Below are 18,809 nucleotides of genomic sequence, written 5' to 3' on the forward strand. Positions count from 1 at the left end.
CACAGTACATGATTACTAAATCAGGAACTATACAGCCAAACAGGGCTTATGATTTAGAACCAGTCATTTTACTTCTCTGATTATCATTCAGTATATATTTATCGAGTGTATCCTGTGGACCTGGCACTGTGGCAGACAGTAAAAAATATCATATAAGAGGTAGACACTTAAAATAAATATAACAACATGTTGGCAGCTTTTCTGTAATTCTACAGTTGATAATTTGTACCCCAAATAAAAAACAAAAATATTCTAAGTAGCTGACATGCTAAAGTCTTCAAAATTCGGTACTAGAATCCTCTCCATAGGTCTTTATAAAGAAAACAGAATTGGACTTATTATGAAAATCACCACCTTCCCCTCTTCACCTTTTCATCCAGTCATTAGGAGAGCAATGGATTTAGAGAAAGATGGGACTGGAAAAGACTGGGAAAGTCTCAGGCCCCAGTGTTTAGTTCAGCTGATACATGGGTTTTCCACTGGCATAAGATTGTGCAGACAGCAAATGGACTGGTACCTTGCCAGCACCCCACATGAAAGAGCTGTCTCCTGGGAGGAGGAAGGTGCTACGGATGGAGTATTATTTAGGCTGATACAAGAAGGGACGGTAGGAAATCAAAAGTGTGTAGAAAATGTGTAGAGAAGAAATTTACTGTGTCTTATGATTCAGAAAGCAAGGGAAACATTGACCTCTTTAAGAAATGAATGAATTTCCTAATGACTTGAGTATCAATTGCAAGGCAAAAAAGTGCTAAGAAATATAGAAGGACAGGTAACAGAGGGTTTTCTAAGCCACACAAAGCCTTTAAACTTTGTTAGAGGATGATCAGAAGCCATTAATGGACTTTAAGAGGAGAATTCTAGAATGCAAGTGCTGTTTTAAATCATCCATCTAGCTCCTGGGTGGAGGACGGAGATAGGTTGAAAATTTTGGATGATTAATTAGGAGAATAGTGCTGTAATCTAAGAAAGTTTGTGTGAATCCACTGAAGGATTTCTATACTTCTAGGAAGAACTAATGTAGGAGACCCAGGACTAAGCTAAGTACTCTGGATTTACTGTAAACCTCAGTGGTGGATTTCACATGTATGAGTGTGTAAACATATTGACTTAGAATACAGTCATGGATATTGGCCTTTTCTCTTTATGAATGTAAGACCAATGCATGTTTAGATATATTTAAAATGGTATTTTAAATAATAAAGTTACTAATATTGCACAACTCTGCATCGTGTCAGTACCAACCGAAAAAGGGGGACCTCCCTCCTGTAAGTTGTATGACTACTCAGCATCTTACTTACCCTCTGTAATTCAGTCCACCCTATTTAGATTCTCAGTTGCCCAGACTCTCTGAAAGTGGCTGCCTCCCCTAGGTGTCAGAATTCTGAGCCCTGCAATTACAGGTGTCACTTTACTTTGGATAGTTCTGTGCCCAAGCATAGTCTTATCATGAAATCAAAACATTCCTCCCTGCCCTACCCACTGATTTCGAAATTCTGTTCATAAAGCTTTTATCAATCAAGGAATAGCTGCCTTTTTTCTTGTATTGGAATAACACACCATTCTATCTTTATATCAAGAGATAAATGCACAAACATGGAGAAAGTGTGTTTTTTTTTTTTCAGTTTCTAGCAGATTATATTAACATTATAAAATGTCTCAATCTAATTTAGCCAAAGGATACTTATGAAGATTTTCAAGGTTTGTTTTTTTGTTTCCATTTCCACTTCATTTTCATGACATGAAAATATTTCACAGGTCGCTCAAGGCCATGACAAAGTTTTTGCAGAGTTAACTGTATCTCTTTTCAGTGTGATAAGAATTTTAAGCATTTACTAAAAAGAATGTTTCGCAAATTCCATTTCCTTTGCACAATAAATGTAATAAGTGTAAGACATAGATAATCATATTTCTAGCTTAGAGGTCAAGAAACTAAGGTTTATCATGGTGAATAATTTGAGATCTATGTGTAGAATCCAGATCTAACAGATTTTAAAGCCTATATTCTTTTATTTACACCACTCTGCAATTCTTAAGGTAGGATTCACATGTATGATTGTATTACCGAGTACACTTAGAGGAATAACCATGGATACTGACGTTTTTGACTTTTTTTCCTTTAAGAATGTTTACTAATGCATTTTTAAATGTAATGACAATACTATTTTGAATAATCAAGTTACTAATAATCACATGTATTCATTTTGACAATACAAACTATAAAAATGCCCTTTAATTATTCAGTAAGTACTTACTCTTTACAAAACACTAGATGAGGAATTATGGAAATACAGACATAAATCCCAGGTACTCTGTCCTCAAGTAACTTAAGATATAGTGAAGGAGACAGTCATTCATGGAAGTAATTACTCCAGGCAAAAAGAAATAAATGCATGTGTAACTAGGGTGCTGAAAAACTGAAGAATGAAATCATGAGTAATTCTGACTAGAGAGAAGGGTTTCTATAATTCATAAGTTTCAGACACAAACATTAACAAATGCCAGTGAGATAACCTAAAGTATCAAGAAGGGGTAGATGTGGACTGTGTAGAATGTAAAATAAAAAGCCCTGTCTAAAGATGGCAGCATCTATTCGAGTCCAGGCTCCTGGGAGGAAGACCGGCCCAGAGTTCCAAATCATCTGATGTTATAGGATAATTCCCCACATGCAAGTAGTCATGTATAAGCCTCTAGTATTTTATTGTTGGGACATAATTCAATTTATTTTTTGAAAATGTAAGAGTGAGCAAATAACATTTGAAGGAAATATGCAGCCCCCAAATCAATATAGAAGCACTTAGAATTGAAGACTAATTTCATCCAGCTGAGAGAGATTCTATTTCTAGAACCATAGCTTTAGTTGGCATAGAATATGAAGGATTAGATTTTCATACTATATTTTTTTCCATTTTAAAACATGTGAACACACAACCATTTCAAAAACTGGCAGTAGCTCACAATCTAAATCCAAAGCTTTGGAGAACCTCATATTCAAGATGTTGGGAAGTTGGGGTCAGTGTTGAAGAAGGGTATCTGTCCAGTTCATCAGTGAAAGACATGGTAGAGGAGGCAGAAACAAAACTCAAAAAACCTCCCTAGAGTGAACGACCTACTTTCACAATTTTGATATATTATTAAATATCAAGCATCTCAGAGAATAAAAATCATACTGACCTGATGCTTTAGAATGAAGCATATATCTTTGTCATCAAATTTTCTAATCAGTTTACAGCTAAAAACAAGGGCAAGAAAACAGTTATAAAATTCTGAATCCAAAAACAATATGCATACTTACACAACTTGATGAAATATTATAAATATGAACATGTTTAACTATTTAAAATAGTTATTTTAAAACTACATATATACTTAATTATAAAACAGGTTGGAATTTCAGACTTCTGAACCTTCAGAAAGAACCTACAGTGTGTGATTATAGTGTATAAAATGCACTTTAAATGTCTTGTTACTGTTGCTAAAGAAGATCACTTTTAGCTTTTGTAAAATGCAAAAGCAAAATTAATATTTTTACAAGAATCCTTATTTCAAGTACTGTTAGATATCATAGAATCTAAAAGCTTTAGGATATTTTGACTCCTTCAGTCTTCTCCTTGTGATGATAAGCTGGTTTTGTTACTGAGATCATTTGGTTTATTATTACATTACTATAACTAGTTGAAAATTTTCCATAATGAAATGAAGAGGGTTGTTGAACTCATGTCCTGTGAAATGTGACTTTCAGAACATAGATTATTAAGTAGCATAATACATATTCACTTTTAACTCTACATGAATAAAAATAGTATTAGTAGGGGTTTTTTTTGTTTGTTTGTTTTTGTATTTTTTTAGATTCTAGTATCTTCATTCTGAGAAGGAAAATAAATGCTTAGAAGAGAGGTGGCAGTTCTGAATTTAAAAACTTCATGTAAAGATAATTTAGCACACCAAAGTGATAAATGGACTGATTGATATTCAGTGTTTTTCCTGAAGTTTAATTTTACTCTTGCTGTATTACAACTTGAAACTATAATTCTCTACTTCTAAGATTTGGTAGCATAAATTAAACTCTGTGATCACCCAGATTGCTTCTTCTGTAGTTAAATCCTGCTGTATTGTGAAAATGACTTATTCATGAAAATCTTCCTTTGTTATCCAAGAGAAAAAAATTGCTGCCATCAGTTACACTCCATTTCTGGAGCTGTGAAATCAACTCAGATAAACAGCAAGTAGAAACTTGAGTAAAAAGTGCCTCATAGTTTGGAGAGTATAATTTTGGAAACTTTTGCATCTATTTTAGCAGTTATTTTCCATGTCTCTGGGGATAAAGTGGAAAAAGATGCTTTTCATCCGTGATTTGTAGACTCACTTTTGCCATTGCTTCTGTAAAGAGCTAACAATTTCATGGATTCTAAGCCAGAATGAACAACTGAAAGCATTTTTTCAGGAGTGAAATACACTAAATTTCTCATTCATGGTTGAAGAAAATGGGGAATAGGGTGTGTGAAGCAGGGAGACGTGAAGGACGGCCGGTAGCCCTGCCTGTCACCAAGGCTGATAGCTTGGCGACGGTTGTACATCATCTACCCTTCATTGGCTCATGAAGCCCATCTCAGCTGAAATGCAAACGTGCGGCATGACACATTTATTTTTCATCTTCAGTCCTGATAGTTTTGGGCTTCCTGTGCATCATTAAATTGTTTCATTTCCCTATGTTCACCACAGATGTGCTGCCACCGGTTCCAGGCCAAGGGGATAAAACGGCAACGATGCTCTCAGATGGAGCCATTTATAGCAGCATTGACTTCACGACCAAAACCACTTACAATAGTTCCAGCCAAATAACACAGGCTACCCCATATGCCACGACACAGATATTGCATTCCAATAGCATACATGAATTGGCTGTCGATCTGCCTGATCCACAGTGGAAAAGCTCAATTCAGCAAAAAACAGACCTGATGGGATTTGGTTATTCTCTACCTGATCAGAACAAAGGTAACAATGGTAAGTCCAGTTCTTACTTCCAGAAGAGTTATTTTCATATCATTTTTGCATGAGATAGACAGTAGTATTTGTTGTTCGGTTTAGTAATTCATCACCAGGTTCACTACCTAAACTAAAAAACTATACTGGCATGTATTCAGTACCTTGCACAGTCCCCGCCACCATCACCACCACCACTGTTGCTATCACCACACAGCAACACCAACTGGTTTCATCCTTTTAGCTCTTTATTCAATAGTGATCAGTAATCCATCTCGACCTCCATTAGGCAGGACAGACAAAACATTCCTCCACTGTCCTACGACATCTGCTTCTGAATTGCTAACTGCATGTTCTGCATGGGCTTGTGCTGTGAACTAATCACATGATGCCACTATGACCTCTGCCCTTTAACCCTTAGCCTTACTTTACATCCCTGACTACCGATTGGCTGAGGGATTGTCTAATAGAATGCCACACAACCAGTCACAGGATTTCAGCACCACCAGCTCTCACAACAGCTCAGAGAGGAGTGGCAGTCTCTCAGGTTGGTCTCATCACAGTAAGGAGAAATATTTGTTTGTCACCAGCATATGACCTGTGTTCCTAACACTCATGAAGAAGTACTGGCTCACAACTCACTGTCAGACATTTATCTCTCAAATGACAGTAGGAGTTTATCCTAATGGAATCAAGTTTTGGGGGTGGAGAAGGGTAAAATTCACCACCAGCCTTTATGTATGAATTGTACAAAATTGTATTTACTGAAAGATAGTGCCATTTTACTAAATACTAATTGTTAAGGGGCAGATGAGTTTGATCTGCCTTAGACCCTACTTAAGAGTCAAGAGAACTTTGCAATAAAATGGTCACGTAGGAAAATCAGCTCCATGGCATGGACACCATATTCAACTAAAATGCAAATGATTTGGGAAATTGTTCATAATATTAAGAGTCTGGTGATGTGACTTCCTATTTTTGGACAAGTTTTCCAAAATATTGTGTTATCTATTGATGATATTATTTAGAGTAAGATCCTGATACCATGCTAAACAGGAATGTTAATATGGGACACTATTCTTTACATTTAATTAAAAAAAAAAAAACCCAGTCTTTTATGTTGGTAATTTCTTATGCTGTAAATTTTAATATATATTCAAGATGCATTAGCTGAACTAACAATCCATAATGCAGGCATTAAATAGCACATGTAGGGAAAAACACATTTTACTGGAAAGAAATATGTACCTATCATAATGAATATCAGATCTCTAGGCCCAAGGATCCTCATCTCTAAAATGAGGAGATCCTTGTAGACATTCTAATTTTTACATTGTGTATGACTGATGACTTTCTCTGCTCATTTCTAATTGATACCATGACTTTATTTTCTTTTTTTTATACTATTGATAGTCTATTTGTTTTTATGAAGTTTTTTAACCTCAGTTACTTAGTGAAAGATTATAGTGTATTGAGTGAGATATGTCATAGGTTATGAGATATCAAGGCCATAAATAGTTAACTCTTTTATATCATTAGGGTAACATTTACTAAATGATCTTTCCTTAGAGATAGAACCCTTTCAGTCTGAACATGTTAATATTCCCTCTTCTCTCCAAAATGAGCCATTTGCTCTCCTTACCTATTGGTAGAACTGGATATATTATAGAATCCAGAAAATTTTAAACATCTGTTACAAATTTAAATGGCCTGGTAATATAAAGGAATTTTTTTGAATAACCTTAAATGTCATTTGTACTGTCATTTATTTATGATGAGTCCTATAATTGTACTGAATAATTTAAAAATTAATTTATTCTAGGCTTATATCATTCAAAATATGCCAAGTCTCAATCAATATATATATTTTAAAGTCTATATACTATAAGTCATGGATTGTAAAAGACCTTTTGTGAAACCATCATTAAATATTCTTATATGTTGATTACCATTGAGTCTTAAAAGTTACCTTTTGAGTAATTCTAAGCAGAATATGATTCACAATAGTGCTTACTACATTTTTGAATCCATTAATCTCTTGAGTGACATTTATATATACTAAGATTTATATTATCTACTTCATCTACATTTGAATACAAAATTACTTAAATTGGTGATAGAAAGCTTTCTTTAAAAGACAAGACTGACATGATTGTTCTCTTCTTAGTTTAGTCAAATTGAATTTAACATTAGAGTTCTTTTTATTCTTATAATCATTGATATGTATTCTAAAGCTTACATTTAAGATCAAACTGCCCTATAGATATTGAATCATAAGATTTTCTTAATTTGTGCACAGTGTTGATGAAACCAGTTTAAAATAATCATGGTAATAAACAAAATTGTACATTCCTAAATTGAGTGAATTTTTCACCCTTTGAAGCACTCATATAATAATTTATTCAGTATATAATTTCTTAGCACTCCTCTTAAAAAGACCAACCATTAAAAATATAAAACTTAATTTTTTTCAAAATAATCTCTGTAATCATAATTTTATATATATGCACGAATATATAGCACAATATCAATAGTAATAGGGCTTCCCCAGTGGCTCAGCAGTAAAGAATATGCCTGCAGTGCAGGAGCTTCAGGAAACACAGGTTCAATCCCTGGGTCTGGAAGATTCCGCTGGAGGAGGAAAATGGCCACCCACTCCAATATTCTTGCCTGGAGAATCCCATGGACTGAGGAGCCTGACAGGCTACAGTCCATGGGGTCGCAAACAGTCGGACACGGCTGAAGCGACTTAGCAGCAGCAGTAGTGCGTGTGTGCTTAGTCACTCAGTCGTGTCCGACTCTTGCGACCCCATAGACTGTAACCTGCCAGGCTCCTCAGTCCCTGGGATTCTCCAGGCAAGATTACTGGAGTGGGTTGCCATTTCCTTCTCCAAGCATCAGTAGTAATAACTAAATAATTTTATATACTAGTATTTTTAAAAGACTAAATTTAATTTGAAAATAAGCTGTTTTCAAATTTTCTTTACATAGAAACCATTCGTTCAGCATAAATAAATGTAAATTCAGATATTTACATTTTCACTTGAAGAGAAACAGGTCAAATATGTCTGCAAGTCATCAAAATATGTGACGACTAAATACATAATGCAGACAGTTCTCACCTTAAAATGCTTGAGGATCTTAGGTTGCAAGTAACAGCAACAAACTGGGTTCACTTAGCTCAAGATGTGGATCTCAGAGAATTTAATTTCCCTAGCTTGTATCATATGGCACTATTATGCTCAGCGCCCACCTCTTACCTCTTTCTAGAGAAGACAAAGCATGCTGATCGATAGTCTTACCAAAAGTACCCACAATGAGAAAGCAGAAATTTCCCCCAAAGAGGGGAAAGTGGACATTGGATGGAGAGCCTCACAAATTCCCTCTGTGAATCAGCTCTGCTTCCCCAGCACATTTTTAAGTCAGTTGTCAGTAAGAGGTGGCAATGGCTTTCTTGACCTTGGAGAAGAATTTCAACAGAGCTGGGTTCAGAGCTGTAGAAATTGTAATTTCCACTAAAGCTGCTGCATTCTAAATTGTTTGTTCTCTTACTGTGCGAATATGCACAAATGTAGAAAGAACCTCTATTTTCCCATCTATAAAATGGAGATGTAAAAACTTTCCTATTTGTGTCACTCAGGTCTGGTGGAGATCATATGACAGTTCTAAAAGTGCTATAAAAGTGAAAAAAAAAAAAAAAAAGGTCCACATGTACATATATAAGGAATAAGAGGTACACAGGCAAAAACTACCAAGAACACATGCCCACCCTGTTCTTCTAAGTAGTGAGACATAGTTCTGAAAATACCAAGAAAGATACAATCTTTGCTTATGACTTTGGTGGGTTATCCACCAAATAACAAGGAGGCAAAGGATTAAGGCTCACCTACCTTAAACACAAAAATTACAAACTTTAATCAATCAGGTTGATTATTTTTATCCTAAGCATCAGACTATTTCTGGTATCCTCAATGGGGCTGGAGGTGTGGAATGGCTTTGTAAACAGTCAGACTTGAGTTTGTACTGAGCTGGAGGAGATGGAAGAGAGTGGTAGTGACTGCCATTTATTGAACATTCTGTACATTGTGAACCCTTTATATGTGTTATCTCTTATAATACTCAAAATAACCCAAACAAGTAGTCACTTTATATCTTTTGTACATGTGTGGAAATTGAGGTGATAACTATTGAGTAACTTATCAAGTAAATGAGAAACTGGTTTCAAGCCCAGAGATTCAACTCTTCTTCTCAAACTAGAAGTTACCTGCTCTCCTTTCTCTTAATACTTTTTCTGCCAAAGATAAAAAGTGAAAGGAAGGGTGGAAGCACTTAGTTTTCAGAGATGCTCTTTTCTGTGTGTGTATATGTGCACATGACCTAGAAAACAGATACAATTTCATATTTAGCAATAGGGTATATATCTAGTTTACAGTTTCATCGCTTTCTGGCATTCAAAGTTATTTTAAATTCCATAATTTTCTGAATTGGCTGATGCTGGTTACTTGATAGAAGAATGGAGTTGAGGCAAATTTCTAGTGATATCTCTATTGTTAGGTAGTCCTGCTATGAATATTTGATACTCATAACTTTTAGTTCCAGAAAGATATAGTTCAAGGGGTCAATACCATTTTTTTTTTTTAATATAGCCATTGACTGCCATAGGAATGACAGAAGTTACCTACATTCCGCTAAAGTATCTTTTGCTCAAGCAGTACACATTTCTGCATCCAGCTGTGGTCCATTTAGGAAGAAACTTGATGTACTTAATTTGGAGCAGTAAAAAGTACTTCACTGAACAAATGAAAAACTTTGTTTTCATTTGGTAATCTGGTAAACTCTGGTAATCCCAGATATGGCTCATATGCTGCCAAGTTACTTTCTGCTCATATTTTGTGCATGAATTCATTTGTATTACAATAATACTGAAGTTGATTACTGTATTTCCATTAATTTTCCCCATATTTGGTATTTTAAAATATGTTAGACATCTGGGAACCACTCACTATATGCAAAAAATAATTGTGCCCTTCATTAGTTAAAATTTATATAAAACATATCATTGTGAAAGATTTACAAGTATCCTCCAGATTGTTGTTGATTGATTTTTATAAGTTACTTTTGAGAGAAAACTGTTACTCTCCTGGATTAATTAAATTGAGTAAATTCTAATGGAAAAGTTTAGCCTGTATCCTTAGACACTGCATTTTTCCACTGAGACAGATTATGCAAAAGAGCATTATAAACGCACTAAAATCTGACATTTTAAAGAATTTGTTACGGCCCATTATTTCGTCTAACAATGAAAACGTGGAGGCAGCAAATGTGAATAAATCAATCCATGTGCTTTTACCACTGCATCCATGTTTTTTTGTGTATTCAGCTCTGCAACTAATGCATTGTGAAAGAAACAATATCATTTTGAGTGATTTATAAAAATGTTTTCCTGATCATATCATTTCATTGTTTATAGCTTTTAACAACTGTAACATACTGATTCTGGTGTTTTGAAAACAGAAATACATCTTCCCATCTGATGTACTCCATTTCTTCTGATATTCGGTATGTCTGAATAAATATATTATTACTTTCAGGTGGGAAAGGTGGAAAAAAGAAGAAAAATAAAAACTCTTCTAAACCACAGAAAAACAATGGATCGACCTGGGCCAATGTTCCACTACCTCCTCCCCCAGTCCAGCCTCTTCCGGGTACAGAGCTGGAACACTATGCAGTGGAACAGCAAGAAAATGGGTAAAAATGTTTCATCTACCGACAAAATGGCCAGGGCTATACTGCTGTCTCTTTTATGCATTTTTGTCTTGATGCTGTGTTCTCTTTCTGTTTCCCTGCCCCCTGCCAGCCTTTCCTTGTCCCCTCCCCTTTTATTGTTTGCTGCGTCTATATATTTTTAGCTGATAGATACAACACGGCACACATTGAGGACCTCGAATCCTTGGCCGTCAAGTGCCTTAGATTGTCTGCAATCATGATAATGCAGCCTCCATTTATAATATTGCTTGTTAGTTTGAAAGCAAGTAACCCAGAGCTCTGTGAACTAAAGAGGCACTCCTGAGAAGGGCTGAAAAGAAAATTAAAATAACCTTCTTCATCATCCCTCGCATTTCTCTAATGACTTGATGTCTGGCCATAGCAGGGTGCCCACTGTTGAGCTCCATCACAATGGGATAATTGTAGGGATCTGGCCAGTGTGTAGAACTTTAATCATCAGCTTTGATGGGAATTTAGGAGTCTGAACAATAAGAGAGGTTCAAGTCAATGCACACTCTGTAACAAACCTTTTTTGAGATAGAAAATTTCCTTTAAGGGTCTTTAAATGTGACCAGTGTCCTTATTCTTTCCCAGACATCTCACAAGTGTTAGTTTGTTTTCCTCTGTTGAAGTGTTAATTGATTTTAAGGTAGAAAAATGTTGATTCTCTTTACTACTTCTAAGTGCTCTGTCTTCCTCACAGTTCCTAGGTCACCCATTGCTTTTGACTGAAACTGCAAAGTGTAGAATAGAGGCAGTTTTTTCCAAGTGTTCCTTTATTTAGAAGTACTTAGGCATTAAAATATCTGTTTATTTAAACAATGATTTTATTTCCTCTCTTGTTTTGCTTAAAGATCTTGTGCACATGCTTGTAATTTTTTTCTCCATCTCCTTTTCTTTTTATACTCTACTGTTGTCTTTGAGGTTTCCAGATTAATTTTCCTAACTAGAAATTTTTCTGTCACATTTGCTTCCTAAAGAAGATTCCATTTGCCTTTTTTTCAGTTACATAATATATATATATGCATTATATACACAGATAGATGGACATGCATATTTATATATATACATAAGCTTTGTTGTTGTTTTTTAGCGTCTAAGTCTTATCCAACTGTTATTTGCGACCCCCATGAACTGTAGCCCACGAGGCTTCTCTGTCCATGGGATTTCCCAGACAAGAGTCCTGGAGTACGTTGACATTTCCTTCTTCAAGGCATCTTCCTGACCCAGGGATGGAACCCGCATTCCTACATGGACAGGTGGATTCTTTACCATTGAGCCACCAGGGAAGCCCATACATAATCATACCTCCATATTTTTTCTCTGTATCTTTCTTTCCCTCCAAAAGGCTTCATTTGCTTCCATGAGATTACAATTCCCATATAAGAGCATATCATTTTTATTTTATTTGTTTTTAAAAGTTCACATCTGAAATAGGAAGTTAAAAGCATACCCTTTTCTCTGACTATTTTAAGAATAAAACATTGTACATAATCTTATGTAACATATATCAATAACAAGTGTCACACAATTCCTGGACAGGAGAGCAGGAAACAGAGATGTGCATTTTACAAGAAAATATTATTACAGGACTTATAAATATGCATTTTAAAGGCTGTAGTTAGAAAATAATAAAATTGAACTTATAAACTGAGGAGAGAAAAGTAATGCTGTTAAACATTTATAAAGTCTTGAACTCAGATAAAATAAAACTTGTAAGTAATTTGGTATCTTAATTAGTATATTTGAGATGACTTTGTCCATTTCTTGTTATATTATTTACAGTTTTGTATTTTCTGATGTGAAACTCTTATAATACTGAAAAAATATTTTTGAATAGTTTCTATATTTATACTCTGTTATTCATGATATTAACATTAAATAATTTACAGAAGAGCTTTTATGGACTTTTTTATATGTCTGGATTTGACTTATGCAGATTTAAAGTTTTCTTGAAATACAAACAACAAAAACTTTAGAAGTCACCTTTCTGTTTTTAATCACTTTTATTTCTGACAATAAAAAGGATTCAGCAGTTGCACTTCTTATGTTGCTATGTAGATTTTGTTTTATTGTTTTAATATCTCATAATAGAGAACTTACGCAACACATTTTTTTTTCAAATATATAAGAACTATTAAGCCCAGTGCCAGGAAGGAAAGCAGAAGAGATGAAAGAAACAAAAACACTTGCAGTGAGGTGGGTGAACCTAAAGCCTCTTGTACAAAGTGAAGTAAGTCAGAAAGAGAAGAACAGATATAATACATTAAAGCATATGTATGGAATCTAGAAAAATGGTACTGATGAGCCTGGTAGAGAATGCACTTGTGGACACAGTAGGGGAAGATGAGGGTGGGACGAATTGAGAAAGTAGCTCTGACATGTATACACTATCACGTGTGAAATAGTTAATGGGAAGTTGCTAAATAACACCGGGAGCCCAGCCTGGCACTCTGTGATGACCTAGCGGGGTCATAGATAATTATGACTGCTTCACATTGTTGTATAGCAAAAACCAACAGAAAATTGTAAAGCAATTTTCTAGCCATTTAAAAATAAATAAAAAGGAATATGAAAGAAAAGAAACAAAAAACACAATTAATAAGGAGGATCTGATCCCTGATTCAGGAAACTCAAAGTAGTGGGAGGTAGAAACCAAAAATTACACACAGACAATTTTGTATGGGAAGCCCTAGCTAAGCACATGTACAAAATAATAACTTGCATACAGAAAGGAATAATCATGTATGCCAAATAAGGCTGGGGCAAGCCTGTGGAAGCTGAGTTTCAAGATGAACCTTGAATCATTTATTCACAAATAATAGTACCCAGAGTTGGGTGGCTGTTGGATGCCAGGCTGTTAGCCAGAGGCAGAAAGGATAAAGACAGTGAGTAGTAGTCCCTAACACGGGTGCTTCCCTGGTGGCTCAGTGGTATAGAATCTGCCTGCCAAGAAGGAGACACGGGTTCAATCCCGGGTTTGGGAAGACCCCCTGGAGAAGGAAATGGCAACCCATTCCAATATTCTTGTGGAGAATCCCATAGACAGAAGAATTTGACAGAGTACAGTCCACGGGATTGAAAAGAGGCACGACTTAGCGCCTAAACAACAACAACAAAGTCCCTAACATAAAGTAGTCTCCACACCAGAATTGATTGCTAACCAATGGCTACAACAAAATGTTACTAATTAGCTGTGCAGGTGGAGCCAAAGGCAAAAAGTAGAAATAAAAGATGAGGGGAAGAAAAGGAACAGTCCCATTAGTTTTCCTTTAGTATTTCTCCAACTCCTCCTTTGCAATCCAACCCTATTCTAGTTAAGGTTACCTCCCTTTCCTTTATTTTGCATTATTAAATAAGCTTCTCTATTGTAATCCTCATCACATTGCATTCTAATTGCTTGTCTATATCTTCCTGCAGTTGGTAGCTATTGTATGAGGTTTGTTGAGTGTGAAACAAATGCACAGAGTAGAAGATAATCTGAGAAGCTGACATGAGGCCAGGTGTGAAGTCTTGCATGTCTTACAGGAATTCTGATCTTTGGATATAGAAGATGGATTGGAGGACATGAGGCCAAGGCAGGTAGAGAATGTAGGGGATATTGCAGCAGAATAGAAAATACCATGAAAATGATAAGGAAATAAAATAAGTCATTGGCAGCAGGATGGAGAGAGAGGGATACATTTTGGAAATATATCTAGCCCAGGATACTCACAATCTTGAGAAGATTGTCTCTTGCTTTATTACAGTGTTTAATTTTGTTTCTAAGAGCTTAGATATCATCAGTTTTCCTTCTTTCTTTCTTCCTCTTTTTCTCTCTTTTTTGCTGTGCACGTCTTGGTTGCTCTGCGCAGACTATCTAGTTGCGGCAAGTGAGGGCTACTTTTTGTTCCAGTGCACACGCTCCTCAGAGAGGTGGCTTCTCTTGTTGGGGAACGTAGTCTGTAAGTTCGTGGGCTTCAGTAGTTGCTCCTCCTGAACTCCAGAGCTCAGGCTCGGTAGTTGTGGCGCATGGGCTTAGTTGCTCTGTGGCATGTGGGTGGGATCTTCCTGGACCAGGGGTCTAACCTCCGGCCCCTGCACTGGCAGCTGGTTTCTTATCCACTGTGCCACCAGGGAAATCTAGATAGCATCAATTTTCTTTCTAAGCCTTTCTTGAGCCATTTTCCCTCCACAATATTAAATATCAGAAGTTATCAAATCACTGCCCAAATAGAAAATAATTGGTTAATTCAATACTATATCAACAGTGGTAAATGTTCTATCTCATCAATATGCCTCTCTCAGCTAGGCAAAATGTATCAAAACATAATTATTCTTAGCTATAAATATAATGTATTTTAATGCAATCATGGGATAGTAGGAAGAATTCTATAGTAATTCAGTAGAAAACTGATGCTTTGTTTTGCTACAACAATCAGAAATTGGCAGGCTTTTCTAGGTGGTGAACTTTATTGTATTTTTATTAGTAATTTGGTGTTTGTATCTGGCCTTTTCACAAGTTAGTTCACATGCAACATTGATTTGTTGTCATCCTGCTCATTATTCACCAGGCAAGACAGATAATATGATGCCTCATATTTCACTGACAGTAAGTCAAAGAACAAAAGCTTATCTAGGAAAGGTTGGCCAAAAGACCTTTGGATTGGCATTAGAATCATTTGCACAGTCTTTTTATCTTATTGCAAGAAAAAGTTGAATTTCCATCACTCAAGTAAGATACTCATCTATGAATGTGAAAGAAACCCTAAAAACAGAGCTAAAAATGTTTGGATTTCATAAACATTCATAGAGTCATCTGTTACTTTCTTGTTCTTCTTCAGAAACCACAGGAAACCTAAGTATCAGTTGTTCTGGAAGGAGTTAAGACATGAATACCTCAGAGGTGATACCTAGTTCTCCCCGTTGTATGATTTGCACCGTGTCCCAAATTTCTTTCATCTGTTCTCTCGTGTTTTTCACCTAGACTTTCTTGTATTCCCCATCCCTCTCTATTTTCTACTTCTTGCACAAAGAACCAGGATGAATCCCTGCTTTTTTCTTAGTTTTGCTTATGTTTCACAGGGGGACAGAATTTGCTCACTCCTGGTCTATTAATAGAATATCTTTGTAGAAAAGACTTGGAACAACTGATGGTAAATGCTCATTCTAGTTAAATAGAATAGTAATTAGAATATTTTTTAGTCCTTTATGCATTACGTAATATAATTATCAGATCAGATCAGATCAGTTGCTCAGTCGTGTCCGACTCTTTGCAACCCCATGAACTGCAGCACGCCAGGCCTCCCTGTCCATCACCAACTCCCGGAGTTCACTCAGACTCACTTCCATCGAGTCAGTGATGCCATCCAGCCATCTCATCCTCTGTTGTGCCCTTTTCCTCCTGCCCCCAATCCCTCCCAGCATCAGAGTCTTTTCCAATGAGTCGACTCTTCGCATGAGGTGGCCAAAGTACTGGAGTTTCAGCTTTAGCATCATTCCTTCCAAAGAAATCCCAGGGCTGATCTCCTTCAAAATGGACTGGTTGGATCTCCTTGCAGTCCAAGGGACTCTCAAGAGTCTTCTCCAACACCACAGTTCAAAAGCATCAATTCTTCAGCGCTCAGCCTTCTTCACAGTCCAACTCTCACATCCATACATGACCACAGGAAAAACTATAGCCTTGACTAGACGAACCTTTGTTGGCAAAGTAATGTCTCTGATTTTGAATACGCTATCTAGGTTGGTCATAACTTTCCTTCCAAGGAGTAAGCGTCTTTTAATTTCATGGCTGCAGTCACCATCTGCAGTGATTTTGGAGCCCAGAAAAATAAAGTCTGATACTGTTTCCACTGTTTCCCCATCTATTTCCCATGAAGTGGTGGGACCTGATGCCATGATCTTCGTTTTCTGAATGTTGAGCTTTAAGCCAACTTTTTCACTCTCCACTTTCACTTTCATCAAGAGGCTTTTTAGTTCCTCTTCACTTTCTGCCGTAAGGGTGGTGTCATCGGCATATCTGAGGTTATTGATATTTCTCCCGGCAGTCTTGATTCCAGCTTGTGTTTCTTCCAGCCCAGCGTTTCTCATGATGTACTCTGCATATAAGTTAAATAAGCAGGGTGACAATATACAGCCTTGACGAACTCCTTTTCCTATTTGGAACCAGTCTGTTGTTCCATGTCCAGTTCTAACTGTTGCTTCCTGACCTGCATACAAATTTCTCAAGAGGCAGATCAGGTGGTCTGGTATTCCTATCTCTTTCAGAGTTTTCCACAGTTTATTGTGATCCACACAGTCAAAGGCTTTGGCATAGTCAATAAAGCAGAAATAGATGTCTTTCTGGAACTCTCTTGCTTTTTCTATGATCCAGCGGATGTTGGCAATTTGATCCCTGGTTCCTCTGCCTTTTCTAAAACCAGCTTGAACATCAGGAAGTTCACGGTTCACATACTGCTGAAGCCTGGCTTAGAGAATTTTGAGCATTACTTTATTAACGTGTGAGATGAGTGCAATTGTGCGGTAGTTTGAGCATTCTTTGGCATTGCCTTTCTTTGGGACTGGAATGAAAACTGACCTTTTCCAGTCCTGTGGCCACTGCTGAGTTTTCCAAATTTGCTGGCTTATTGAGTGCAGCACTTTCACAGCATCATCTTTCCGGATTTGGAATAGCTCAACTGGAATTCCATCACCTCCACTAGCTTTGTTCGTATAATGATAAAAATCACATTTCTATGGTTAGGCTCTCCTTTGCTTAATGGTATTTGAATAATAATAACTGAGTGGAGAAGAACTAAGTGCAATTTTTTCTGTGCTATCTGAATACATCATATATAATTATACACACACACATATTCCTTCTCATATATTATATATGTATATTCACTGCATATATGTGTTCCCTTTAAATTATTGGAAGGATGGCTTACTACTTATGAAGAAGGGAAATTTTAAGAAATACTTGACTACTTCCATTTGAAAGATTGAATATAGCAATGAAAGTCCATGTACTAGTTTATAGAATGAAATTGTACTATTTTGTAACACGATTTATGGAATAAATTTATTTGTAACTACTAATGAAATATAACAGGATGCACTTCCCTACTGAAAGTGGGCAGTTTTTTAAAAATTAGGTTTCTTATACATGTTTTTGTTTGAATTAATAATATAATATTTCATTCAGTTCAGTTCAGTCACTCAGTCATGTCCGACTCTTTGCGACCCCATGGACTGCAGCACGCCAGGCTTCCCTGTCCATCACAACTCCCGGGCCTACTCAAACTTATGTCCACCGCAGTGGTGATGCCATCTAACCATCTCATCCTCTGTGGTCCCCTTCTCCTCCTGCCTGCAATCTTTCCCAGCATCAGGGTATTTTCCAATGAGTCGGTTCTTCACATCAGGTGGCCATAGTATTGGAGTTTCAGCTTTAGCATCAGTCCTTCCAATGAATATTCAGGACTGATTTCCTTTAGGATGGACTGGTTGGATCTCCTTGCAGTCCAAGGGACTCTCAAGAGTCTTCTCTAACACCACAGTTGGAAAGCATCAATTCTTCAGCCCTCAGCTTTCTTTATAGTCCAATTCTCACATCCATACATGACTACTGGAAAAACCATAGCTTTGACTAGATGGACCTTTTTAATGTAATGTAATTACCTAAGTAATGTCTCTGCTTTTTAATATGCTGTCTAGGTTGGTCATAGCTTTTCTTCCAGGGAGCAGGTGTCTTTTAATTTCATGGCTGCAGTCACCATCTGCAATGATTTTGGAGCCCTGCAAAATAAAGTCTCTCACTGTTTCCATTGTTTCCCCATCTATTTGCTATGAAGTAATGGCAACCCACTCCAGTACTCTTGCCTGGAAAATCCCATGGATGGAGGAGCCTGGTAGGCTGCAGTCCATGGGGTCGGGAAGAGTCGGATACAACTGAGCGTCTTCACTCTCACTCTTCACTTTCATGCATTGGAGAAGGAAATGGCAACCCACTCCAGTGTTCTTGCCTGGAGAATCCCAGGGATGGGGGAGCCTCGTGGGCTGCTGTCTGTGGGGTCGCACAGAGTCGGACACGACTGAAG

General features: G+C 36.7%; 1 protein-coding gene across 17 annotated transcripts in view; it reads left to right on the forward strand.

Moving 5' to 3' along the window:
- The window catches only part of ROBO2 (roundabout guidance receptor 2), a 1,473,778-nt gene that overhangs the window by 1,418,281 nt on the left and 36,688 nt on the right, over positions 1-18,809 (forward strand). For 11 of the 17 annotated variants that reach the window (XM_070789313.1, XM_070789256.1, XM_070789396.1 and 8 more), the window contains 3 exons: positions 4,723-5,004; positions 5,405-5,530; positions 10,575-10,731. In XM_070789313.1, the coding sequence (XP_070645414.1) occupies positions 4,723-5,004; positions 5,405-5,530; positions 10,575-10,731 (565 nt within the window). The remainder of the gene's footprint in view (positions 1-4,722; positions 5,005-5,404; positions 5,531-10,574; positions 10,732-18,809) is intronic. The other 6 variants (XM_070789463.1, XM_070789667.1, XM_070789725.1 and 3 more) reach the window with 1 other exon arrangement.

The sequence above is a fragment of the Bos indicus genome, chromosome 1 (genome assembly GCF_029378745.1).
Source record: "Bos indicus isolate NIAB-ARS_2022 breed Sahiwal x Tharparkar chromosome 1, NIAB-ARS_B.indTharparkar_mat_pri_1.0, whole genome shotgun sequence".
Taxonomy (NCBI): Eukaryota; Metazoa; Chordata; class Mammalia; order Artiodactyla; family Bovidae; genus Bos; species Bos indicus.